Consider the following 27116-nt stretch of genomic DNA (forward strand, 5'->3'; position numbering starts at 1 on the left):
ACCCAAAGGGTTAACATCTTATTGTATGAACTGAGCTAATTCTTTTCTTCATATTATGGGCAGTGTAAACAGATGTCAGATTACCTGTCATTTATTGTGACAAAATGAGTTGTTAATTTGTAGGCAGTAAATTGGGATTAGCAATTCAAATTGCTAATGAATTAGCAACCCATTATCTGGATTGTTAATCCCAATTTAACAATCTGTTTAAGAGTTTGCTAAATTCTCTGCTGCTGTTAGACCCAAAATCATTACCCAAGTACTTGTATAGAAACAGTTCAAAACTTCAATAAATTCTGCAAATTCAAGTGTCAGCAATGAAAATAATTCTGTGAAACCCAGAAACACCAGGGATATTGTTCTTTCCTTGGATGAATATAGCAATTTCCTCTGTGTGAATTGTTTCCTGTTTTGTTTTTCTAAATAAACAGACATTGATGAGTGCTCGGATGGCTTTGTTCAGTGCGACAGCCGTGCCAACTGCATTAACCTGCCTGGGTGGTACCACTGTGAATGCAGAGATGGCTACCATGACAATGGGATGTTTTCACCAAGTGGAGAATCCTGTGAAGGTCAGTGTTTAAAAAAGGTGGGGTACTGTTATGGTTCATATGAAAGTGTCCAGAAAATGTCTAGTGTTTCAGATTGTACTGGTCAAGCATTGGCTTGAAAACTGCAGTGAAATTCAAACCTTGACCCAAAAGAATTAGTCTAAATAAGCATCATCATCAAAGGCAAAAGAAAATAAAGTATGAATATTCCTACAATGTACAGCATTAGTAGAGCATTTCTGTGCTTTACTAACATAATACATAAAGTCAGGCACTGTGATTAAAATGCAGTTTCTCTGGCCCTACATCTGCTTCTGTGCTTGTCCCTTGCATAAGTGATTTCCCATGGGCTGATAGCATGCACTGTAATCTGTCACTCCACAGTAATCTGTTTATATGTCAGACTCTTTGTACCTAGAAATGGGCCTCAATCCAGACCTCATTTCCTCCACCTTGTTTTCCTTGTACACTGAAATAGTTAATGATAAAAATATTTCCCATTGCAAAACATGATTATGCATCCCTGAGACCCTTACCTATACCTTGGTTAAGAGTGTGGTGTTTCTCCTGTGTAATGGCTAACTGCTTCTAGAAGGCTGCAGTTTGCCAGCTTGCATTACAAGCTAGGAAGCTCAGTAGCCACAGGGCTGGCACAAGGTGTAGGGCACAAGAGAGTGACAAGGGGGACAAGGAGATCGAAAGGTTTTCTGTGTTCATCAATGATGTTAGAGGGAACAGCAGAATAATAAGAACACAATTATTTTTCAGAAGCAGATTTCTTAGTGTGGAATTCAGCGCTCTTAAGACATTTCATGCTTCTCTTAAATAACAGAACAAACTAGTCTTTTTTTTTTTTTTTTTTTTTTTTTTCCTGTGGAACTCTCAGGGCAAAATTATCACCTTTTCTCCCTTGTTTCTCTGAGTGCTGAAATATTCAGTGCTCACAGTGTAAGCTTTCTTATTGCTGTTTAAACTCACATTGGTGGGCTCCATTGGTCCCAAAGGGAAGCACTTGAATTAATTTCTTTAAGGCAGACACACAGACAGTTCTCCAGGAGTGAGAATGACCTTTCTGGTATACCCATCATCAATACTTAATTTCAACACATTTTCATCACAGCTGAAAGCCTGTATTCCCAGGAGGAATCAGCAATTTAAGGCAACCACTGCTTTCATAAGTTGAGGTTTCTTTGTCAAGAACTAGCTAAATGTCAGTGTTAGCTGGCCAGGAGTTAGGACAGGAAGGTGCAAAGAATAAGCTGTCCTTGTGATTATAACATTGCACTTCTATCACTCATGGTACAGGGAATAAATACTCCAGCCAGGCATTTATGGAAATATTCTCAATATCCCAAGTTTTATCTTCAGTGTCAGTATAACATTTGCCTCGTAGTTAAAGATAGTGATTTGTCTCAGGAGAGATACATGATGCAAAGTGACTGTGTTAAGATGTGTGCAAACAAGTATCAATTAAGCAGGAATTTCTAAACAAATGAAAAGCCAAGGGAAAAGAAATGTGAGGATTGCTACATGTATACAGAGTGGCAATTATTAGACTGTTTTGACCTTTTCTACAAAGAGCCAGCAGCTCTTTATTAAACGTACACAGAGGATAACAAGTAATTAGAATTAAATCACAGATGCCAGGAAACTATCTTCATTGCTGATAAACCTAATGACTAACAGCGGAACACTTTCAGTTTGATTGATTGCAGCTCCAAACATTGGAATCCTCAGCAACTTGAGATCACAGAATCATAGAAGGGCTTGGATTGGAAGGTACCTTAAAGATCACGTAGTTCCAACCCCCCTGGGCAGGGACACATCCCGCTAGACCAGGTTGCTCAGGACCCCATCCAGCCTGGCCTCGATTGGGAGGAAGGTTAGATATTTGGTTAGTTTTACTGCATCGCTTTTTATTGGATTGGAGCTTGTGACATGTTGTCTCAGATAAAAATAAAACCAGAAATGGTGTGAAGAGACAGCCTAAAATCCATTGCAGTGTGGAAAGTTGAACTTGCAGTAGCAGAACACAGCAGTGCAGAAGCAATCGTCTTCTCTGCTGTCAGATCTTCCCACTGTAAGAGATTTCCCTATTGGGTTTAAAGACAAAATAAAATGGATTGCTTTAGATAGTTCTTCAGTAACCCCTGGTTAGATGAGATTAGATTGAGCTGTTGATGGAAGGTCTTTTAGACAGTCACTTTAACAGGGCAGCAGCTTCCAGGCTATACTAATCTCAAATTTCAAATCGTGGTTCTCCAATTCTCACTTTCAACTCTATCCAGGACCAGCATCTTCTGAAACTTTCTGTCCTGTGCAAGTGTTTCATCTTGCAGAGCTGTAGAAGGAACAATGCAAACTACTTCAAAGTAGTGTTTTATATAGAGTGCATAGTAGGCTTGACTTGACTCATCTTTTATAAGTTTTATTTGCTTTGAAGTAAGTTCCTTCTTTGAGGTAAAAAAACTGTAAAAGCCAAGGAAGTGTGGATTTAGGCTTTCTTTCTTGATTGTTCTACATTGTCGTTCTCAAATCTGGGTCTGTTTGTGTCCCTTGGACATGTGCTGATAATACCACATAGAGCATTTCAGTGATAGTGTAATCAGTTCTTTGTTTCCTTCAGCAAAGCCTCCGACTTTAAAAATCCACATGGAAACACCTCTGTGTTAAAATCACAGATGCACAGAAGCATTTCCTTAAAAGCCGTATTTTAACAGAATTCCAAAGCTGCACCTACCCCTCTTCGGACATCACACTAAATAGTCCTCCCTAGAACTGGGCTCCTTGGTGACACTAGACTTTGTCAGTGCTTGATAATGAAATAATACTTACTGAATTGCCTATTTTACACATCTATTGACCTTGGCTACTGCTGCTTCTTTGGCACAACTGAGAATTTTGAGTATTTTGACAAATGTACTTGAATGCAAAAATTCATAATCCTATTTTATTGTACCTACAGGCAATGGAAGACCTAGAGATCCCTTTGTTAATAGTTTTGCTTCACATTATACCCCTAGGTAGACCTATGGTGTCTATAAAAATTACTGAGAGAAATCATGGGAAATGCAGCTGTAGGGCTTCAACCTCTTAGCAGCACTTGCTGTTTTTCCCTTGGAAATATAATTATGTTATGCCTCATTGTATTTCCAGCAAAAGTGAAATATCAGCCATGTAGTCCTTGAGACTGTATGGCTTTGGGAAGTTTTAAACTTTAGATATGAAAATATAGCATTCAGTATGATATATTAACTGGTATCTTCCTCTTCGTCCCCAACAGCTTTTTTTTATAGTTTCTTTAAACTGTCTTATTGGTACTGAAGGTTGTCTCTTAATGTACCATTTCATAAAGAGAGCTGGGCTAAGGGAGCAGATATTGCATCCTCAGGCTTCATTGCAGTAAAAAAACTAGAACAACTCAGGGCAAAATCCTAAAATAAGAAAGTTCAGGCCCCATTAATGTTTGCCCTGCAGTTCTTTGTAACATTCTGGTTCCTTTGAATTTGTCCTTTGCAATGTCTCAAAGCTTCCATAATCAGCTGAAGAGGTAGGCTATATCGGTTCATACCAGAATAGTGCAGGTTATGCCTCATCAGTTGTTGGACATTTGGCACACATCCAGATCCAAAGAAAGCTCACCTAATTAAGGCAGCCCCTTAGGACTTACCAAGAGTACCTGTCAGGTACCAGCTGTTGTTAGTGAAGAATATGAGACCAATTTACCTTCAATCTCAGCAGGTACTGCATTCTTTAAATGAGACAGATGCAAATAAAAGATTTGGATAGTTAAATCCAGAATGCCCAATTCATAAAAGAATCTTTTTTGGTTGTGAGGATTTATCCATATGTGAACTCCCATTTAGGTTTTCTGTTCTGAGGTATCTTATATTTTTTTTCTGCCGTCCTGCTTCCAGAATTAGAATCACTTACTTCTCTGTGTGACAGAGCAGCCTGCCTGAGAGCACAGAGGCTGAGGCTCGGCTTGAAGTCTGTTTTCAACAATCCAGGATAATGAGGGATGGAGGCATATTACAAGCCTCAGTATGCTCCCCAGCCTGACTGACTGAGTGAAGTCCGAAACAGTCGCTCCAACATCTATGTCTCTGGATCTGGAAGGCAGAATTGCTGGCTGTCAGGATGTCTCAATTTATCTCACACTGCATCCAGTATTTTAACTAGTACAAGAGAGTACATGAGTGCTTTCTTGGAATTGAAAAGCCACTGTCAGTTTCGAGTCCCACACTGAATGTTTATCATAAGCTTTGTTTCTGATAGCATTTAAGGGAAACAGGAGATAAAAAATCACTACTTTTCAGCAGGAAACCTCACTAGCATTCCCAAAGCTCCATCAAAATCCTTTTGCTTTTATTCATGATAATTAAAGGTCTTAAAATTAAGTAAAGGTAAATAAAGTGACTTAGAATAGAACTATAGGCATTAAAGCTTCAGTATTAAATTTGGGAGCCCAACTTAAGCATCACCAAACAGAAGGCAGATATGGAGACACATTACTATTTAAATATTCTGGAGTGGGAGAAGGACACAAAATTATCAGAGTTTCTTGTCTTTTTATAAAAGAAAGGATTGATAAAACAGAAACTTGACCACTATATTTTATAATACAGCAATTTGAACACATTTACTGTATAGGGAAACAACATTTCTGTCAAGCTGATGTTACCAACATCTGAAGTCTCAGCTCTTCATCTTTCACATCTGGTAAGCACTCTCACAGGTGGCTTACAGGAACTCACAAATAAATTATTTACAATTCACTTGCTCTTTGAAGAATGATTACACCAGTCAATAGATCTACTCAGGACAGAAAAAAACAGAAATAGAACTTTCTTCTCAGACAATCTTGGGTTCCCTAGCAAATGCACTCCTTCCTTTTTTGCCTTAAGCCAAAAAGTACTCAGGTGTCCTGGTACTTTTACCTTGCTGAGCTAGTGCTATTCCTCAGAGCAAAGGTAACTGAGAAACTGCAGTTGCTTCAGAGCAGAGGAACTCTCCACCCTCCCAAACCATCTCTTCTGATATTTCTCAGTGACAAAAATGTTCATCTTTTCTTTACAAAGATGAAAGTCTAACCAAAACCAGAATTATTCTGATCTCAGGCAGATCCTTTAGGACTTTATCAGTGTCTTCTCATCTTAGTTCATCAGAGGACAGACAGCTGCAACTTTCCATCACCTATATCACTGCGGGTCTCTGAGCCTTTTGTCACTTCCTAGCAAGGTGTGCACAGCTTTTTGTTTGTTTTCTAATTGTGCCTTTTTTGTGTTCCTTGTGAGTTTATGGTGAATTTTTGCATCTGCCACTTGTGAGGCTTTTGTCTGTATAATTCAGCTACTTTTTAAGAGCTATATACAGTAATTCCAAGATCTTCTCAGAATACATCCAAAAGACTGATGATTTTTGAACCACTATTTCCCCATGCAATTTTCAATGGAATCTCATCTGACATATTATTGTTTGCTCAGTCAATATCACACAATACTTCTATATTTCACTTTAAATATTTGGGTTTAACACTTTATTATCAACAGTGCTACTCATTGCACTGTTCATCCATTTCTCCAGGTGACTAAGTATATTGGGCAGCACACATTCTGGCACATATTCTTGTGGAACTTCCTTGGGACAGTCTCCACTCTGACAACCTGACCATTTTTTGCTGCCTCATTCAAGCTGCTGGGTTCTTAAGCAGTGTGTTGTAAATAGCCTGAAGTGAACCATTTGTTTTTCAGTGGTTTGTGGGGGGACTCTTTGGGGGTTATTTTGGTTTTGGTTTCTTTTGGGAGAGGGGTGGGGGTTGTTTGTATGTATGTTCTGTTAACAGCATGGGAAACAGCAATAAAATGGCTCTGTGGCTGGATATAGTGGAATATGCAATCTCTACCCTTTCCATCTTCCCTTTACAAACACGAAAGATGCAGCACCCAGTATCCCTTGTCCACAGCTGATTATGGCTGTAAACACAATTTCAGTAACATGATTCACCATCTATTAAAAGTCTAAAGTAAAAAAAAAAAAAAAAAAAAAAAAAATTTTGCTTGGTATGGATGATTTGTGTGCAAATTCTTAGCTGATAATGCCTGAAGTTTGATGTGGATGAATAATGCAGATGAGAGTTTCATGCATGGAAAGTTGGTATTTCTCTTGCTGCATCATAAACACACTGCTGTTTCTGATTAGGTTAGAATCAAAATGTAAATAGCTCCTTCTGTGACTAGGGATATTTAAATTGTCCTATCCAGAACATTTATTTTCATGAATCGAACAACTGAAAAAAACAAGATTGGGAATTTCCAGAAGTTCTCAATGCCAGATAAACTCAGCTCAATACCAGAGTCAATGATGAAACCCCCATTATTTTCAGTTACTGTAACTCTGTTAAAAAATAAACCTCAGAAGCCTTTTTCTCATGGGAAAATTGTGAGATAGACTGGTATATATGTGCCGAAAGCAGAGTCAGTGTTTATAGGATCACCATTTGTTGTTTAAAGGAGACCTTTCTTATTTACATGACAGCTGAATTTCATCCAGTTATTAAGTGTGTCTGCCTTCTGTTAAGTATCTAGGTTGCTGAGAAGTGACATTTTAAATTTATGACAGCTGTATGAAAGTTATGTACTTTCAAAAAGTAAAGAGTGTTCTAAACAATAAAAGTTTTGGAAAGTAATTTATTAAAAGTTACTTTGATAATAAAGATAATCTTGCTGTTAATCAGAATCATTATATTTAAACAGAATTTGTGTCTTTTCTTGTTATTGCATGATTTAAGAACAGCTATACCTTAATTTTAAATGTCCAGATTATATTACTTTCCAGCTGGATTTAAGAGAAAATATAGGAAGGAGAGAGCAGCTCTTCCATCCTTCTTCTCTGGCCTAACTGGCATCACTCAAACCATTCCTGTTAACTCCTCTTCTGAAAACCTTCAAGCTCAGAGTCTGGACAGGCTCTGCAGAGCCACCTGTACCCCTGGTTATGTACCCTGACTGTTGGGGTGGGTTTCCCTGTCTGATGTGCCAGTGATGTTCAGCCGCTCAGCCACACTGAATTAGGCTCATGGTCCCAGTTATCTTCTGCCCTGTATCAACAGTGACTGCCTCCAGGTGCCTCAGAGGGCAATGAGGTAGAAGATGTAGAGATCTGATATGATTTGCCTGTTCTGGATTATCAGATACATAAATAAGTGAACCCTGGGCTCTAATATATGAAACGTAATCTGTCTCCCAAAATCTGTTAGCACAGAAAATTGAGTATTCTTCCTAGCTTTATGCACTTTTGGCTATGCAACTGTTCTTTGCCTCTTAGGATTCCATAGCAGTGAGTGTTGCAGTTTGTTTATGCATTTTATGAAAAGTTATTTCCTTTTATCAGGCATAAATTTGTTGTCATTCAGTTCAATTCACTGTCCCTTTTCTCGTGTGTTAGCCAATATGGAGAAAAAAGTTCTCAACATGTCTTCTTTGAAGTATTCATTATTTTTTTGTTTATATCCCTTCTTGCTGATGTTCTTTTAGAGATGAGCAATCCATGTCTTCATTTCTTCTCAAATGATATTTCCCTCAATCTTCCCATAAGCCCTAGTAATTTTGCAATTCTTTTTATGGTGATACTACTGAACAAAGTATTTAAGGAAACCCAAAATGCTGATGATTTGTAAAATGAGGTTCTAATAATTTCACTGCTGTTTTTCATCTCAATTCGTGTTCATAGAAATTTATTAACTTTTTTGGATTTTTGACCATAGCCACACTTGGAATTGAAATGGTAATTGAATTATTTTGCTTTAAACTGAATGTGCTTGAGGTGGATTGGAGGTTTCATTTCCATTGATGAACCTAAAGCTGAGTGGTTTCTTTTATTTGATTTCATGCTGGTGTTGAAAGATACATGCATGACCATATTGCTTATTTTATCTCACTCCTCTGGTGGACATTTAATTATAACAATAATATTTTTAATGAACTTTAATCAAGAACTTGGACCATACTGTTGAGAAATTGTATTTAGAGTTGAACTCAATATCTCAATATTTACAATCACTGTAGTTCTAGTCTTTATTCTGTTTTGCACTTTTTATTGCATATATCCATTTACTTCATGCCCCTTTGAAGTTTGTTTGAACAATCATTTTTCTCCATTTGAACAGCTAAAAAAGCTAAATAAAGACTATTCTATTAAAAGGCAATGTGTGCTGCTAGCTTGTCTGCAAAACACTTGTGTGTACCTTGATGAAGTAGGCCTTTAAAGTACTTTTTAATTCTTTTGGATCTATTTGTTTCAAAGTCATTTACTTTTATTCACTGGAGACATGAATTTGTTTTCTTCATTTTCTGTTCTAGGCACAAGAGCTATAGCTGTCACTGCAACTTAAATATTTAAAATATTCTAGTTTTAACATTCTAATAAATGATGAAATTTAAAGCATACTTAAATGAGATTACAGGTCAGGCATCACCTTTCACATTAAATTCTCATCGAGTGAACTCAAATATGCTACACAGAACCAGCAAAAGGTTTTAAGAACAAGTTTCCTAACTTGTCTCACATAACATGTCTCATGTATGGTTACCACAAACCAAGGCTCTTTAGGGAGCTAAGAAATATTCTTTCTCTCATGTTTCTTGTGGTTTCTTCATTCTATCTACCATACTCAATAGCATCCACTTAGCAAAACTCAAAATGTCAGGTCGAAACATGATCAAAAAAAGCTGATGTGACTTTTAAAATACTTTTTGTGAATTTTTAAGCTCTCCCCATTCTGGTGAAGTACAAATTAATTTTCAGCTGAAGGCCTTAATGGCTAAGAATCATTTATATTGACTGCCACAAGAACATTTTTGTTAATTGAATGCGGTCTAAGAGCGTTCCTTGGCGTGTTTTTGCAGACATTGATGAATGTGGAACTGGAAGGCACAGCTGTGCCAATGACACTGTTTGCTTTAACTTGGATGGTGGCTATGACTGTCGATGTCCTCATGGCAAGAACTGCACTGGAGACTGTATCCATGAAGGCAAAATCAAGCACAATGGTCAGATTTGGGTGCTGGAGAATGACAGATGCTCTGTCTGCTCGTGCCAGGTCAGTACAAATGGAAGTAGCTGCACCTGCAAGTTGGTGGTAGGGATGAAGGGCAGAGCATCAGGATTCAAGTAAAATTCCTGTTTTAGCTGCCTTCTCAGAGGTGTATGTGTGGAGCTGCAGAAATAAAATCATACATTACACAGGGTTTTGAAGATAGCTTCTCTCTCCAATCAGCATGAGTAAAATATTCATTGGAAGTTTATTATATGATACTGGGAGAAAGATGATAGCACTTTTTCATTAGCCGAGACGCCACCTGTGTTCTCTGGGTGGGAGTAACAGCATTTTCATGCAAATAAGCTGTCTAGACACCTATTGGGGCTGGAGACTGACGCCAGTATCTCTAGCAGGTGGGTATAAATAGAAGTAGGTTCTGTGTCTGCAGAATAATTCAGTTTAACTTTCTCAAATGTTTGCTGTGGGAAGTTTGGTCCCAAGCTAAATGGTGACGGAGATATGAAGGACCAAAGCACTGCTGCCAATATCCTGAGCATTTCAGCAGCTCAACTTTAGTGCACATGGTTTAATTTCAGATCACCTATCTGTGAATAATTACAGAACAGAGGGGTTAATCTTCCTCGACACTCTCCAATCTTGTATTCAAAGAAACCCTGATATTCTATGAAGTTTAAGGCAAGATTCATCAAACATCTATATGAGACTTACAAACTTAGTGCAATCCATTAAAATCTAACCCTTGGGAAAGATGCCTTGGGTTTCACCACGTCAGGGGAGAGTTGCCTTGAGATTGGTTGAATGGAGGATGTGGATAAAGGGGAACTTTATGGTTCTTATTGAGTGTGTATTGGGGTTTCTGGCCTGGTTTGAATTGTATTTTGACAAAGAAACTGTGTAGTGGAAAACTTGTGAGTTGCTAATGACTTGGACTCACGGTAATAAATAAAATTTTGGCTGAAGTGTGGCTAGAGTTGTGCAAATTTCTGCCATTGCTGTGTGTGTCTCTTCTAAAATCAGAATGGATATGTGATGTGCCGGCGAATGGTCTGTGACTGCCAAAATCCCACTGTTGACCTCTTCTGCTGTCCTGAGTGTGACCCGAGGCTCAGCAGTCAATGTTTACATCAGAGCGGGGAGCTTTCCTATAACAGTGGTGATTCCTGGATACAGAACTGTCAGCAGTGCCGCTGTCTGGTAAGGTTCCTGATTACAGCAGCAGAGAAAAATGCAGGAGGGAAAAATTATATGAGATATGCTGATCTGTGAATAGTTTCATTTTCATGCATTAGCATCCACTTAATTTTCCCTGAAGAACATGTATAATTAAAATCTGGTTTTCCTGGATTTTTGTCAGTATTGTACAGTTTCTGTCAAAAATGTGTTTTGACACAATAGACATAATATAAATTACTTAATCATGAAGGTGGTTTCAGCAGAGTGGAGGTCATTTGGATATGGCACCTAAAGAGCAACACTCGTGTTCACTTATTCAGAGACTGATGGAGCTCTATAAGGAAATTCTAAATATGTGTTTATTATCACAGCTGATAATTTCAAGGATGCTGGTAAACTAAAACTTAATTATTCATTCAGACATTTTGAGTAACAGAAAAATAATAAGACTTTTTGCATTTTTCAAAACAGTGAAATGAAGTTTGAAAAAACCTCACATCTGTTAAAGCTTGTCATCTTTTTCCTAGGCATGTATCTTTCTCTTAGGCATTGGAGTCTAAGCAAAAAGTATTCTGCATAATGCTGCTCATGAAGTGTCTGTGACAGAGAAAATCCCGGGATAAAAACAACTATCACAAGTTATCTCCAAATATAAAGGCTGGTCCATGTAGCAGCTTTGGCTTGTCAGGATATCATGAATAACAGCCAGAGGCCCATTCCTGTAGACTATGCTTTCAGTGTTAGCACTGCCAAAATCCAATGAAATAAATTACCATGTACTTCATTAAATTTCTTAAAAATGAAAAAATAACCAACCTACAGTTTAGGATCTCAATAGATGTTTCTCTTTTTCAAAGCTGCAAATCTTCTGTAGCAAATGTTGGCCTTCTTTCAGTGATCATGGATTTTTTGGAGTGACAAAGTATTGTCTACTCCTTATACTGTCCATCACTGCAAAAAATAGATTGAAGTATCAAGATGAGTGACTGGGTTAAAAGATCACTGTCATTCTTACCATCACACAGTTCAAGAAGAAAATAGATCTAGATGAGATTTTTTTAAAAGACTAACTTCACAATACTTTCTGCAACAAGTGGAGGAAATTTGGAACTAATACAAGTGTCTGTGATTTTTTTTTTATCTTCTGCTTTGGAGATAGTGCACTCCTCATTCTCAAACTCTTAGATATATTTTTTGTGAATAAACTGATTTCCTAGGGCTAAATGCTGTTCTTTTTGCCACTCTTAAATCCAGACTATTAAATGCTCAAATGAATAAATTGGAACTCTGAATAAATTGGAAGTCAGAGACTGACCTGCTCCAAAAAAAAAAAAAAAAGTGCATTATTGACTTCTGTGAAGTCTTTGACCAATAGATCTGCAACTTTGGCCTTTGTCCAGAGTGAAGGGAAGCTGACTCCAGCTTCTAGTAATTTATATGATTCATTAAACATCTTTAGATTTGTGTTCAGGCATAAAGTAACTTCCCCTAAGGATATGCTGACCCAGCACAAGTCTCTGCTTGGACCTCTTTTTACCCTGACTGTACTAAACCCATCATGCAGAAAGTGTGATAAAATTTGGAACTTCAGGTATTCTGGTGTATCCCAAATGGATGGTAAGTGGGTGGAGATCCTCTCATTGAAAATGGGCTGGTGTTCCCCATTGCACTGGGCGGCTGGTGGCTTGACACCCTTAATCCAGCCAATGCATTTGTCATCATGGCAAATATAAATTTGAGGGCTTTCTATGGCAAGCCAACAGTCCAAATTGTGAGTAAGAAACTGGAGATTTTGGCACTTTTGCAGTCATGTTGCAACTTATATTCTCTGCAGAAGCAGGGTCTCACAAGGAAAGGCCACAATCCTGCATGATTTTATGGAGAATTTTCAGCTGCAGCTTGATGGAAAGTGTACTGAGCTAAGTTAAATCTAATATACTTCCTGAATGGCATGCAGAAAAAACCACCTGATCTGCTGTGCATCCCACAGTCAGTGAATGTCAGTGTTTTCTGTGCTGAATTCTGAACAGCACCAGATGGGAAGAAGTAGCCAGCTAGGAACCATAATGCTGATTCAGAGGAATGGGTGAGGAACAAAATAAGAGCTAATAATAATATCTTGTTCTTTCTGAAAACAGCAAGGAGAAGTTGACTGCTGGCCCTTGCCATGCCCAGAGGTGGACTGTGAATTCAGCATCCTCCCCGAGAACGAGTGCTGCCCTCGCTGTGTCACTGACCCCTGCCAAGCCGACACCATCCGCAACGACATCACTAAAACATGTCTGGATGAGACCAATGTCATCCGCTTCACTGGATCCTCGTGGATTAAACATGGCACAGAGTGCACCCTCTGCCAGTGCAAGGTAATAAAGGTTATAAAGATGAAGCTGAGATGCTTCTTCCCAGCTTGTTCTGTGGCACATAAATATTCATGCTCTGAGTCTGGTCAGTGAACAGTTGGTGCCTACGCTTGTTTTAAAGCAGCAGAGATGACAGTAGAAGTGTTAAGCTCAGTTAACTGTACTCTTGCAAGTGCTAGAAGCATGGTTTGATGTGCTAGCAGATCAGAAGCAGGACAGCAGCCCATGCTGCAGAGTGCTGTGGACATGTTTTTCCACCAGGAGAGCTCAATTAGAGTTTAAACATGGAGCTCCAAGCTCCATGCTATCTTGGAAACATACACATTTGGCTAGGTAAGCCTAAATTTTGCACAAGAAATTTTTCAGTGTGATACTATAGTATTCCTGGAACTGATTGAATTGCTTTTTGAAAATAGTAATAGTTTTCAGAATAAGAGGACTAGTTATATGGTTACATAGCTTTTGTACTTAAAAATTAACATGTTTAGAACACTATTTGTACTCAAAGTAATTGATTGTCTGAGGAGAAAAATTAATGGCTATTGGCATATGTGAATTCTGGCTTCTCTTTTTGAGGATGAAAAACAAAAAGAGCTTAACATAAATGTTTCTATTCAAAATAAGATCATTAAGTGAATTGTGTCTTTTGCCACCCAATAGTGAATAGTGACAATATGTGCTTCTACAGCAGCCAAGGAGAGAGAGCAGGATTCATGCATAGTTCTTTATTACTGAAATTCATAGTTGGTTTTGGGCTTTATTCTGTGTTCTTCCCAAGCAGGATGCTTCCAAAACTCCAATACATGGTAAAATTAATTAATTGAAAAGGTGTGCATTAAAAAAAAAAAAATCTATCTTCAACACCTTCTTCTGTGAGAATTGTGTGTGATCAGGCATCACCTCCCTCCTCTACTTTGCCTGACTCAATACAGTGTGCAATAGGTGCTGCTCTCGAGGCATGGTGCTTTTTCAAGGGCAATGGTATGCACCAAGCAAGTGTCAGCATTTGTCTTGATGGCAGAATGGGTCAGTGGATAGAACAAAATGCTGTGATCTGACAGACTGGCTAATGGTTAGAAAGCCAGCTGCTGCCAAAAGGATGTTAAAACAGGCTTGCAGGCAGAAAGCTGTACTTTTGGGGTCTGTAGCTGGTGCAATACACCAGCTCCAATGCTAGAAGTTACTTTTTTGCTCAGGCAAGTTGCTAAGGTTCTTATGCATCTGGTTCCCATCTGTGAAAGAAATTGTTGTGTGTGGTTCCTCCCTAAAGCACATTTGAGACTAAGTGATGGGAAGTGTGCTCCTGTTGTGCTGCTAATCAGTGGCAGTGCAGAAGGCATGTATCAGTTCTGATCATGGCCACCTAAGTGCTCCTCCCATCTGGCCTTTTGTGTTAAGCAAAGACTGAACCTTAAGCATTGACTAATTTGTATTCAGTGTAAACACGTACACAGACTGATCAAATCCATTGCTGCCTTGTGAACATAGCGAGGATTAAAGCAGATACTCTGCCAAGCTCCATAATTTTAATGACTCAGGTGTGACTGCCTAACAAAACCACTTCATCCCTAAACAAGCCCAAATCTTGTTCAATTCTCTTTACAGAGCAGTGTTCATTTTGAAATACACTATCTGCTGGTATTGCCAGCATTTTAATATTGCAGTTCTGCGTGCAAGCAGCCCACTCCCTCCAGATCAGGGTAGTGGTGTGCCCAGCTAGTATAGTGCTCCTTCTCCTTCGCCCTGGGTCACCCCACTCCTCTCTTGTAAAGCTTCTCAGGGAAGATCAAAGCCCCAGTCTAAGCCTCTCTAAACAAGCTATAGCAAAATAGGTTCAAACAAATCCTTTAAGAATTTAGAAACCTGGGCATCAGCTAAAGCATATTTAGCCACAAAAACAATTCTAATCCCAAGGAAAGAAGGTGAAGAGTAGGATTATAACCTTCTGTAACAGAAGGAGTGAAAGAAAATGCTTGAATTATTCAGACCTTGGTTTTAATAAGTCCTGTTGGTTTAGTCAATTGGATGTATTTGGACTAATTTATAAATAATACTCATTTTTTATTTGCATTGGAGGATTAGACTTAAGAAGTAGCAGAGATGCAGAAATGATTTCTGCCGTATTTTAATGATGTCCATAGGCAATCTGTTCCTTTAATTGCCCTTAGTATTCTCATAAGAATGTCTGGACTATTTGGAAAAAGTTTATGGATTAATGTTTGCTGGTGTTACAGCCAAGATGAATGAAATTGAAGCATTCAGGGCTAAATAAAACCCAGAATCCCTTCTGCCTGATCTGAATTAAACTCCCAAGTGCCTTGTCTTGTTCAACAGCTTTATGTATTTGAGCAGATGCCTGATACCTTTATGTTGGGAGCATTCCTTCCACTGATGCCAGCTTCTTTCAGTTTGAGAGTTGTAGCTCTGGGACACAGACCACAACAAGCCAAGCAATTAGAGGAATCATAATAACCTGTTCCCTCGGGCAACATAAGGACATGAGACTGATCCAAGTCTGTGCATGTTTTGTATTTTACAAGTCTGTATGTTCAAATATGATGGGTTTTTGCAAACAGTTGAGCTTGTTAAATTTACTTGTTTTGTATAAAATTTAAATTGTTTCAATTTTTCTTTCTGTTTTTCCATCCTTTAGAATGGCCATGTCTGTTGCTCAGTGGATCCACAGTGCCTTCAGGAACTGTGACACCAACAACTATCTCTCACAAGCAGTTTCTGCGTAATGAATTTTCCTTCACAGAAATAGACCTTTAGACCAAAAATTGTTCAAAATTAAAACAAAATTAGGTTGGTTTTGTCTGTCTGAAGTGCAGATATGGGATGAACTTGGTTACCTGAATCAGAGTGAAATTTATGGGACTCAAACTCAGATGTAAACCTTTGTATAAGGTTAGGCCCAAGTCTTCTGGCTATTTGTCTGTCTGGCATCCTTGTGCAGAATGTTTAGGTTAGTGTAAAGTGACACATTGTAATGCTGTACATAATGATGTCAAGATCTAAAATCAACTAGGAGCTCTTACAGGGTCTTGCAAAGCTTTGAGAGTCCAGCGCTTGACCAGATGCAGCAGATTTACCTAATCATATTTGGAACTGCACAAATGTGTTTGATTGCTTACTGCAGACCTTAGCAGATGTTTGAGTAAAAGGATGAAGCCTTCAGGAATAATGAACCTAGCAGCTAAGATGTGATATGTACAGTATGTGCGCTGAAAAAAAAAAAAAAGATGGAAGTTATTGTAAAAAACAAAAAAACAAAACAAGAAAAAAAACCCAAAAAAAAAGAAAACCCGTGATGCACAGGCATGGCTTCTTAATGTTTTCTGATGGGAAAAGTCATCAATATTTCCTTGTTTTTCTGCACTTACTATTATTTCTTGATTGACTTTGTTCAGTATAAGCTCGTTCTTGTGCAAATTTAAATAAATATTTCTCTTACCTTAAGTTTCTGTTTGTGCCATCTTTCCTTTTCAAGAACTTAATTTTCATGTGTACTGTTACTTCTTTGCCAGTATTCTGGGAATGTGGACAATACAGGTGAAGTGTTGCCCATCTAGCTCCTCTACATCTGGGAGCTCATGCCCAGCACAGCCTTGTGCCTACCGTGTCTTACCTTTGTTAAGATACACGTAAGTAATTTGTCATTGCAGTGGATTAAACAGCGAGTTCACATGCCTAAAGATCAGATCCTGTGTACCAGCAGGGTGCTGTCACACAGAGTCAGTAGAGACCATTTGTGTGTGACTTGGATCTGTTCAGGTTTACAGGGGATCTTCTCCAAATTCCTCCTCTCTCCAGCTGCCAGGGGTTGGTTTGTCTTCCCTAAGCTCTGCAGCTGTTTTTTGCTGTTTGTGTGAAGTATCTTAATGCGTGGGGATTACTGCAAAATGCAAACACTATTGTCACTGCTGTTCTGTTGGGACAGTAAACAAAGAGGCTTCGTGACCAAAGCTATGTTATTCTCAAAGAGAAATAAAGAATAAAGCAATGCTTACAAATTGCAGGTTGAAGAGGCTGGATTTGTAAAAAATGCACCATGAACAGTGGAGACAAAGCAGGAGAGGAGGAAGATGCCCAAGATGACAGCATTCTTTTGATACTACTTTAGTACTCATATTCTTTTCAAAGTGCCTTATTGCTCTTTGGCATCTCTCTGAGGGATTCAGTAGATTGTTGTGAAACCTGAGCAGGCAAAACTTCCATTAACATTGCTCCTGTGTGATATGGAGTTATAAGGGAAGTCCATGTATGTGGTTTTACAAAACAGAATTATTTCCTGCAAACAGATGCTATTTCAGTTTCATGTGGTGCAGGAGATCAAAGGAAGCTCACGCAACCACATGTATCCATGTGAGCTTGAACCCTCAGTGTCTACTGAGGACTGGATGTTTTTGGATTAGGGGATACAAGAGATGCTAGGCTAATGCTAATAGTCTAAACAAGTCCAATAAAACTAAAAATTTGGGGAGGGGGGAAGACTCAAATGGATATTTTACATTGTGCTAATAAAGTTATGAAGATTTCTAGACCAGGTAAAACCTTTACCTCATCTATTCCATAAATAACAGGTATCTAAGGGTTTGGGTTTTTTTTCTGTTTTGTCCTATTCCTGGCAAGCTGCAATCAAAATTTTTAAAGAAGAGAGTTAGCTCCCCCCTCCCCCAAAAAATTGCTTTCTCTGCAATGTTTTCTTGCCTGGTAGTAATTGTCAGGAGGTCATGTTTTCACCTCAGACTGTGAGGCACATCTCCAGTGGATTTCATTAGCGGCTTCATGCCTGTTTCTGAGAGATGGTTTGGCAGAAGTTGTGTACCCTCTGAGAACTGCACTTCAATTTCATTCAAGAATAGGAACAAGATAGACATAGAAAACATGTGAAGACCAGAGTTCTTTTTTTTAAAAGAATGAACATTTTTCAAGGGCAGAATCCTTGGGCTCTGACAAAGGCTGTACAAAGCTCTGAAGAGAACCACTGGAGCTGGTAGATATCTACAGAACATTGTAAGTACATTGTAAGCATCCCTATTTTGGCAGAGAATAGAAAAGTTGCAGGTGAGGCAAGTATCTCTGTCCTTAATCTGATTCTGTGCATCCTCTAACTTGGATTTCAGAGCTATGACAAATATAAGAACTCTAAGGAAAATTATCTCCAAAATATGTTCTCAATCCTTTTTCTAATAGAGTAACACCTGGTGTTTAACACCAGCTTTTAATCAAAACTGAAATGATGTATAGATGAAAAGCAAACATCCATTTTCTTTCGTTGCCTACCCTGACCTGAGTGTTGGAGGATATTTCTACTATTGTGGGTTTGTGAAGCACAGTGCAATACACTTAACAGGCTAAAAAGCCAAAAATTGAGACATAAGGTAATAGCTAAAACTTGAATCCGGTCCTTGGAGAGACACTCAGTGTTGCATGTATGTAAAGAGCAGAAATCATCCTAGTGAACAAAGCTGGAAGTCTCTACTAAATAAAACTAAGAAGGGGTTCAGTGAATATTGTCTAATTTATCAATGTTTAAGGTTACTAATCAGTTGGGAGTTCTTCTAAAGGTCAACAAACTCCAAGAAGACATATTGGTGACCCTCATTTTCATTCCTTTTCACCCCCTCATCCCCATCTCCCTCCTGTTCAACCCAGCCAGTAATTAGTAGCTCCTGTTTTTAATTTACCTTGAAAAGTAAATTTAAATATGATTAAAAATTGATGTCTAATTTCCAAGCCTAAATTATCTGTTAGACAATATATATTAGTCTGTTTAAAAAAAACCCACAAAATTATTCTGAGTGATGGAGGTACATTGTGCTCTCTTACTGGCCTTTTGTTATTGATGCAGTGTTTGCAGTACCAAAATTCAATAACTTCCATAAAGGAATTGTCACCTCTCTGCAGAGTAATTGCCCTAAGTTAATAGACCTACAGATATAATGGCAGAGATGTCTTCAGTTACAATGCTGAATTCAGTGCTATGGTGAAACAGGCTGACAAAATGCAGCAGCATTGTAAAACTGTTGAAAAGGGACCTAAGTGTGCACCTGCAAATTTCTGGTACCCACAAATTTACTATCCCCCTAGAACTAGGGGCAATACCAGCCATTGCATTTTTATAGGATGCCTAAAAGGGGGTGTTTATGCAGAGAGGGCTGTAAAAGTGCCCTCCTTCATTTCCAGGATAGGATTAGTTCCACTGGCCTACAGCAGGTTCATCCTGGGTCACCTCAAAGAATCACAATCTCATGAGCCACATTTCAGCTGGCTTCAAATGCAGGATGTGTGTGCAGGAGGATCTCCCCCTCCACAGATTCTCCAAAGTGAAGAAGGCTCCCAGTGCAGCAAATGGCAGTGCTGAGCTCACATGCCCTCTCAACAGGAGGGAGCTCCCTTGGTTTCGCAGATAAAAATAGCAGTAGCTTTAAAGTAGGGCTCTGCTAGTTATTTTTTAATAGTGTAACTTACTCACAGGCAAATGCAGCTTAACTTGTCCCCAGAGCAGTTAATAATTTAAGCTAAAAATCACTAGCTAGCTTTTGCCAACTCCATAAAGAAAATGTTTCAGAGTAATAAGTAAAAAGGCTCGAGCAGCTCTGGCATCTCCTGAGTGGGTGGCCTGTGTCTCTTCAGTGCATTGGTAAAAAGCCCACTGCATTCATGTCTTCTGCCCAAGTCACAGTCATATTCACTAAGCCACAGTCCTGTCTGTGTCTCCTGTTGCTGTTTGAATTTCCAATTAAAAAGAAAAAGCTTCTTGTTGATTTACTATAGTGGCCAAACTTCTGTCCTGGGAGAAAAGACAAAGTGTACCACTGGATTTTTGGGTAAGGAGAAGCATTTTAGAGAAGGCCTGAAAAGAAAAAGGTGGTATTAAAAATGGTTTTTCATCTCTCTGTGGCTTGTGAATCGCCACTAGCATGTCAGAGTATTTCACTTTTTTCCTTTTTGGCAGTAAGGTGCTAATGCAAAATTATAAAAATAAAAAAATCAACTGTTGAAAACAATTACTCATTTAAGTCTGCACTAATCAGTATTTTCTTATTGTCAGAATTTGTATAGTCTGTAAAATACCAAACAGGCATTTTTTACTGTAGCAGGAAATTTGCAAACCTATATCCAAGTAATCTGTTCATAGACTATTTCTATAACTTCCAACTTTAACTACTACAAACCATAACAATCTATTCACATAATTTTCATCCATCTAAAAATTTGTTTTTTCAGTAATCTCATGTTACCATTTAAGACTTCAAATGTAACTCTCAGTATGTCATATCAGCAGTATTGCTTGGAACTATAAAATAAAATTTTTAAAGGGTTTATTTTAGGACTGAATCATATATGAAAATCAGAATAACTAGAATTGCATCACTACAGGTAGAGAGCACCCATCTAAATAGAACAACAGAAACAAAGTAGACTCCAGTGGAATTTCATAGTAGGGAAAGAAATTTCATGGAGGAGACAGGGGAACAAACCCCAAAAAAAAAAATTCCCACTAATGTTAACTTGGTCCTGTCCTCTTTTTTATGACTGCTGATCTGAACAAGAAGAGGGATGCAGCCTTGTGCATGGTTACCTTAGTTTTTCCAAGAAGCTCCTTAGCTGAATCTGCTTCTGAATATTTCACCTGACTGACTGAACCACAGACTTTTCCTATTTATTTTCTCAGTGTCTTTGGTAAAAATGTAAAAAAATGCCTAAAAAAGCCAATGCAGGATGGGTCTGGCCCCCTTTGAAGCAGGCACTGTATCACAGCTTGAGCATCCTGCCCAAGGCAGCTGTAGGCAGCAGCCAGCCAGGGTGGGGGGAGAACCACACTACCTAAAAGTGTAATCCTGCTGTTTTTATCAGCTGTGTGTAGTTGGGTGCTCCATAAGCTGTGACCAGAATGACCCAGCTCAGACTGATTCTTCCTGCAACCTTGCAAGGCAAAGTTTCCCCTTTTGGCTGCTGTATGTGGATTTTGCAAGTTGTGGTTTGTCAGTGCAAAGAGATGCAGGGGTGGGATTGCAGCTGTCCCAAGAGCTCCCATATCACCCCAACATGTGCAACCCACAGCACAGGAAGGGTAAGGTCTGCTTTCAAGTCAGGAATAAAATTTTCTCAGTGTCTGGCAAGAAGCCAGTCCCTTTAGTTGCTTTCCAAGGCAAAAATCTTGTGTTCATTCACGCTGGACAAAATGTGAGCGCTCACAAACGCACCTCAAAGTGCTGTCCTCTCACCACTTGGCTGTTTCATGATCATGCAGCTCTGCAGGAGTTACCCCAGTCAACAGAGGGCTAGCCCCAAGCCACAGCCAGCTTCCCCACCACAGGACCTCTTTGGGGAGATGCCTGTGGTTGCATCTTTGCAGCTGGTGCTTGCATGGCCTGGACTGGGCAGCTCCTCTTCCCCTGCCCAGATGGGTCAGGCTGGTGACAAATGGATGTCAAAGTCAGTTAATGAAGATGATGTTAAAATTTGGCCTTGCAGACACTGCTGGTGACCAGCTGAGGGGATAATACTGATATTACTTAAATGATCTTTTTAAAATCGTCTCTTTTTAAATTTTAAATTTCCACTAGGTAATAATTACATCTGATGGGCCCTGATGCTCCTTTGAAGAACACAGCAGGTGAGGAAGAAATTATTCTTTCCTCACTTGGAACGCTTGAGAGGCTTCTCAGCTGCTGCTGCCTTCAAAGGAAAGAGAAATGCAACCCAGGGAGCCTGTGACCCCACCACAGCTCAGCAGAAACACACTTTGCACACTGACCAGTGTGAGTGACACTGACTGCCTGCTCTGGGCAGCCTCCAGCCTCAGCAGCAGCAGCACGTTCTTTTAACATCCCTGACACAGTAGTGGAAATGATGTGGTGCTGTTCCCACCCTCATCTCCTCTGTGGCTGCCGGTATCTGTACCTGGCAGATCACTTTCTGTGTTGGCCTCTCTCCACATGGCTCCCATAACAGGTGATTTTATTCCCCCATCCATTCAAACTACATGGAATTTATCACTCCTTGGGCTAGAGATCACTCATGTTGGTTTAGAGGTTTTAGCCAGTGTAAGCCATCCCTTTACAAAAACTATGGATTTATATTTGCAAAATATATAGATTCCCACTGTGCATTTTATATGTTCCTAATACACCTTTAAGTACAATTAAGGTCATTGAAGTTGGATAAATATTGGAGTCAGATTCTTACTTTAGTCTCAGTTTTCACATTTCAGGTTCATCTGTGTTTTCTATTCCTCTGGAAATTGAACCAAACTAAGTAAGTGGTTCCTGAAATTCTAATTAACTTTGTTTTCTTTTTAAATGAGGATTAAAGCAAACCAAGAATCCACTTCTGGGTTTTTATAACAGAAGCAGCTTCCAAAATCTGCAGCCCAGAAGTTAACCCTCACAATCACAGGTCTAACTTCTTGAATCCTCTTATACCAAAATTTAAAACGCTTCATCAATTCCCAAAAAAAGCTATAGATATTCAGACATTTATATGGCCCATTTAAGTTATCTTTTTGTTTCTTATATAGCAAGTTTTTGTCATTTATGTAGTTTTGGAGTGATTTTTGTATGCTGCATGCATTTGAATTACTTCTTTTGGGTAATATCCTTTTGCACATAAAGCTTCTCAGCTGTTGAATTTGAATTTTTTTAGCTATTATAATTTAAGGTCCATATACAAAATATATTCCTGGAATATATATACCTGGTCAGCAAAAGAAAACCCTACAGAGATATGAATTTGGTCCAATGCACATAATAATGAAGGCAAAACTGTGTTTGATCTAGAATTTGAAATAGTTTCTGTGTTTTATTGTTTTCTTCAGCTGTGTTCCAGCAGGTTTGCAATCATGTATTGTATAAGTATAAACCTGGATTCTGAACAATCAATGAGTACAAGGTCAGCTGCAGCCACTGCCTGCCTGATTCAAAATTTGGACATGGGGACATTTGTAAGAAAATAGAGAAGCAGAGATTTCACTGTCACCAAAATGCTTTTAGTGCTCAAAAATAAATATATGTAATGGTTTCAGGTGAATTAGGTAATAGGTTTTTTGCCATATTTTGAGAGCAAAATCAGGGAAAAACACAGAGGTGAGTTTACAGTGTGTTTACTGACTACTGTACTGGTCTACACCAGAAAATCCTGAGATGGCACTGACTGAATAGTGCAGATATAGGCCAGTGGTTAGAAAACTTCCTCAGGGTAAAAAAGTGTCTTTGACCGATAAACTCCAGGTTCTGAGCTGCAGAAGGAGAGTTGGCACAGATGCTGGCAACTGGTAGCTTCCTGTCTTGAGGGGCAAGGACTTCTGGCCAAGGGGACACCAAAGGAGTTGATCCAAGACCTAGAGAAGTGGAATTTCTCCCTCATGTTAGGACCTGAGTTAAGATCTGATTATTTTGCTTATTTGAGAGATGCCTCTCTAATAAGAGAGGAAGGACCTCCCATCAATGTGCCCCCTGAATTAAGATGCAAACTGATCATATGCTGAAGTCCATAATAAGGATTTTATTTAATAATAAATGTGAGGTGGAGGTAGGAAAAAAAAAGGAAAAAAACAGGGATTGGAGAGAAAGAGAGTGACAGAGAGACAGATTAAGTAGAAAGATATCATGATTTGTGGATCCAGTAGGTGTCCTGTTGGTTCTCTCTGGTCTTTTGGTCTTCTTGTTCATGGGGGTCCCATGAAATATGGAGTTCAATGGGTTAATATCTGTTCAGGGGTATGTGGGAACATCCAGGTACCTGCCCCAAAGTGGCCTAGATTTACAGTGTCTTTTGAAACACTGTGGATCATGTGCAGTCCTCTGGTAGAAGACATTCAGTCTCACAGACCCAGGCCCTGAAATATTTATTCACATGCTAAATGAAAGAGTGCTACTAACCCCTTGTTTTTAGTATGGTTGGAGCACTTACACATCCTATCTGGCACAGTGCAGATGTGGTCTTCCAGCACCTTCTCCACTGGGAAGAGGTTCAAAGAGGCTATAAATATATATAAACCTGAAAATTATGACAACGAGAAATAAATTTGGCCTATTTAGTTTGACTGAGGCAAAATGAAAAGAAGTCAAATGTGTCTTAAATGTGATGGGAAACTTGTGTGGTAATGGCAGGAAGGCCCTGTCTGTCTTGGAGTGCCCTAAAGGAAAGGATCCATTTGATGTGGGGAAGCTTTTCAAAGAGTGCAGAATTAGGGGCAGCGGTGCAAAAAGAGCAAGAGAGACTTGCAGACACGTGACTGAAACACCATGGCTGTGAAAAGCATGGGTCTGGTTGTTCCAGCTGTGTGCCTTGGTGTCCCTAATCACAGATGCAATATGTTGGTTTATCTTCAATGGCTTATCAAGAAGATTACTTCACAGTGGTTCCCTGAGAAATGTCTGCTTGCTCGTTAACATAGCTGACATTTCCTTACTCTGATTAGCTATGCAGCCTCAGTTAATTCACATTCTTTTTAGTTCATAGGCCAAAGTTCAAATGAAAGAAATTTTTGATCCTATTTGTACGGCTGCATATGCTTTCCCTCCTTTATGGCCAGAATAAAAACTTCAAACCCAGCAAAAAAACCCAAACTCTTAAACAGCAGAAAGCTCATTTACATTTATTCTGGGGTAAAACTCCTTTTGAATTCTGAATATAATTTCTTCTTCTTCTTAATCACTTGTACCTTTATCTCTACAGTACAGTTAGTAGTTCCTCAAATCTATATTGCTTTCCTTCTAGGCCTATGCTACAATTATACATATGTACCCCATTAAATCAGCAAACATTTTTTCAATGTATTTAAAGAAAATAGATATATAAACTCACCGGATTATGTATGTTATTAGAAATGGCAAGGTTTTTGATATGGGACAATGGCATAATACGTCAAATCAAAGCCTGTGTTTAAAGAATTCCATTTATCATGACCTATGAATTTATAAGGTATATATCAGAAAATGTTTAGCCTGAAGAAATGAATAGAAAGAGAGATTTTATTTTTTTTTTCTGAAATGTTTGATTCAGCACTGTAAGTTTTCGGAAAGCAGTAATGGCAGTAATGAATCAGGTGAATGTTTGATTTCGAGGGCTCCTGGGGAAGATCTAGAATTACTCACCTAAACAGAAGCTGTACACAGCTGAGCTCTGTTGCAGTTGCATGTCTCAGTGCTCTTCTGGGATGGAGGAGACTGGAGTGTAAGACCCTTCTCTGTTTCCTTCTTCACTTGCCCAGGAAGTGAGTGCCCACCCATTGCCTCCTGAACATTTCAGATCCTATTCCCACCTTTTCCTTATCCCTATGCTTCTTTTTAACCTGATTTTAAAAAAAGCCATCTCTCCTCCCAGCTGAGTGCCACAGCCTAGAGCTGAGCTGTGCTGTCTTTACTCAGCCTCCTTTTTGCCCAAGACACTTGTGGTGCCCAGTTACTGCAAGGCATGTGGTGGACAAGAGGAGGGAGGGACCTCCCATCGATGTGCTCCCCCAAGCCCTGCAGCCAGGACTTTCAAATGTCCTTTAGTGAATGTCTCTGAGGATACAGCAAGCTGAATACCACAGACCAGTGTCAAGAAGAGCTTTTCAGCACTGCCAATGCACAAAGATTTAGAGCAAATCAAACAGCAGAATGGCAGGTGATCATGTACTTGCCATTTTCATTCATGGATTACTAAATAATTTTTAAAATATCCTCTTAGAGAAAAATCACAATATTTTAGTAAATAATTTTTAATTAAAAAAATAAATCTATATTAGCTATAATCTTAGTGTCATTTATAGCTTACCCAGTAGCTTTTATTCACTGGACTGCACAGTCTTTTTTAACATCCATGAAAATTAAAATATGTCCTATTGGTCACCAGAGAGCTCTCATTTTATTCCCAGCATACATTAGAGACAGATGCAGAATTACAGGAAAAACATTAATAAAAAATTGACACTGAAGACTACAAGGACTGTTGCAAAGTGCATTTCCTAGTATTCATCAAGAGCTAACAATTAAAATAATTCTATACAATTGTGCTTAATATAGTGTGGTTTAATTTTTCAAAAAGAACAATGTATTTTACACTAGGCCTAAAGCTGTCTCCATAAATAATAAACCATTTGAAAGCACTGGAGCAGTGCAGAAGAGCAGAATCAGTGGCATCATGGTGTTTTTTGCTAGAGTCCCTCCCATGTTTCAGTGGTGACAGGAACCCAGTCCTCCCTTTCTGACCACAAGTTATTTACATTGACATGAAAGATTTAAAGCCAGTGAATAAACTGCAGAGGACATGAACTCACAGACAGCTGCAGTGACCAATAAGGGAGCCAATTCTGCATCACAATTAAAGCAAAGGAACTCATTCCCTTCACTTTTATGTGAAGGGCTTCTCACCTTTCTTTGGGGACCATTAGTGAGACAGAAAAACAAACCAATAACTCATCTGGGGCATTTTTCCTCCTCCCTTTTCCTTTCCCTGCTCTTGTTTTCCTGTGTTCCTGAGGTTTATCTGCTGAGGTTCCTGGCACTGTACGCACAAGATTTTCACTCATTTGTCTTGCATTGCTTTTAGGTTCTCCGACCACTAAAACCAAACCAAACCTAACCAAACAAGCCACTGAGGAATATCTGGAAAATCCAACAGAGCTGTTAAAAGACATTGCATAAATGAGAGGCCATTTAGAAAAACAATCTCATGTCTTCATAAGCAAAAGTGGCTCATTTTCCATGTAGTGGCATGCTTTTGAGCCTCCCTCTTGCCTCCCAATTATATGCTTGTCAAAGACAGAGCCAGAAGGTCACAACCACTTTACTCTCTCAACTGTAAAAATCAGCCAACAAAAACTTCCACTTCTTAGTGTATTTCAATTATTTATGATATCTAGTTTGAACAAATACACTTCTAGCCTGAATCTGGAAGCTAAAAGGGAAGAAATGGCAAAACAACTCATTCAAACTGGGCAACACCAGACTGAAAAATAGAGAGAAGTTCTCCTAG

General features: G+C 38.9%; 1 protein-coding gene across 1 annotated transcript in view; it reads left to right on the forward strand.

Moving 5' to 3' along the window:
- NELL2 (neural EGFL like 2) overlaps window positions 1–16604 on the forward strand; it is a 137199-nt gene extending 120595 nt beyond the window's left edge. Inside the window, exons 16-20 of the mRNA XM_086884647.1 lie at window positions 432–572; window positions 9458–9651; window positions 10630–10806; window positions 12924–13148; window positions 15799–16604. Coding sequence (XP_086740773.1) covers window positions 432–572; window positions 9458–9651; window positions 10630–10806; window positions 12924–13148; window positions 15799–15849 — 788 coding nt within the window. The 3' untranslated portion in view covers window positions 15850–16604. The remainder of the gene's footprint in view (window positions 1–431; window positions 573–9457; window positions 9652–10629; window positions 10807–12923; window positions 13149–15798) is intronic.
- The last annotated feature ends 10512 nt before the right edge of the window (window positions 16605–27116 follow it).

The sequence above is a fragment of the Cyanistes caeruleus genome, chromosome 4, assembly GCF_971803275.1.
Source record: "Cyanistes caeruleus chromosome 4, bCyaCae1.hap1.1, whole genome shotgun sequence".
NCBI lineage: Eukaryota > Metazoa > Chordata > Aves > Passeriformes > Paridae > Cyanistes > Cyanistes caeruleus.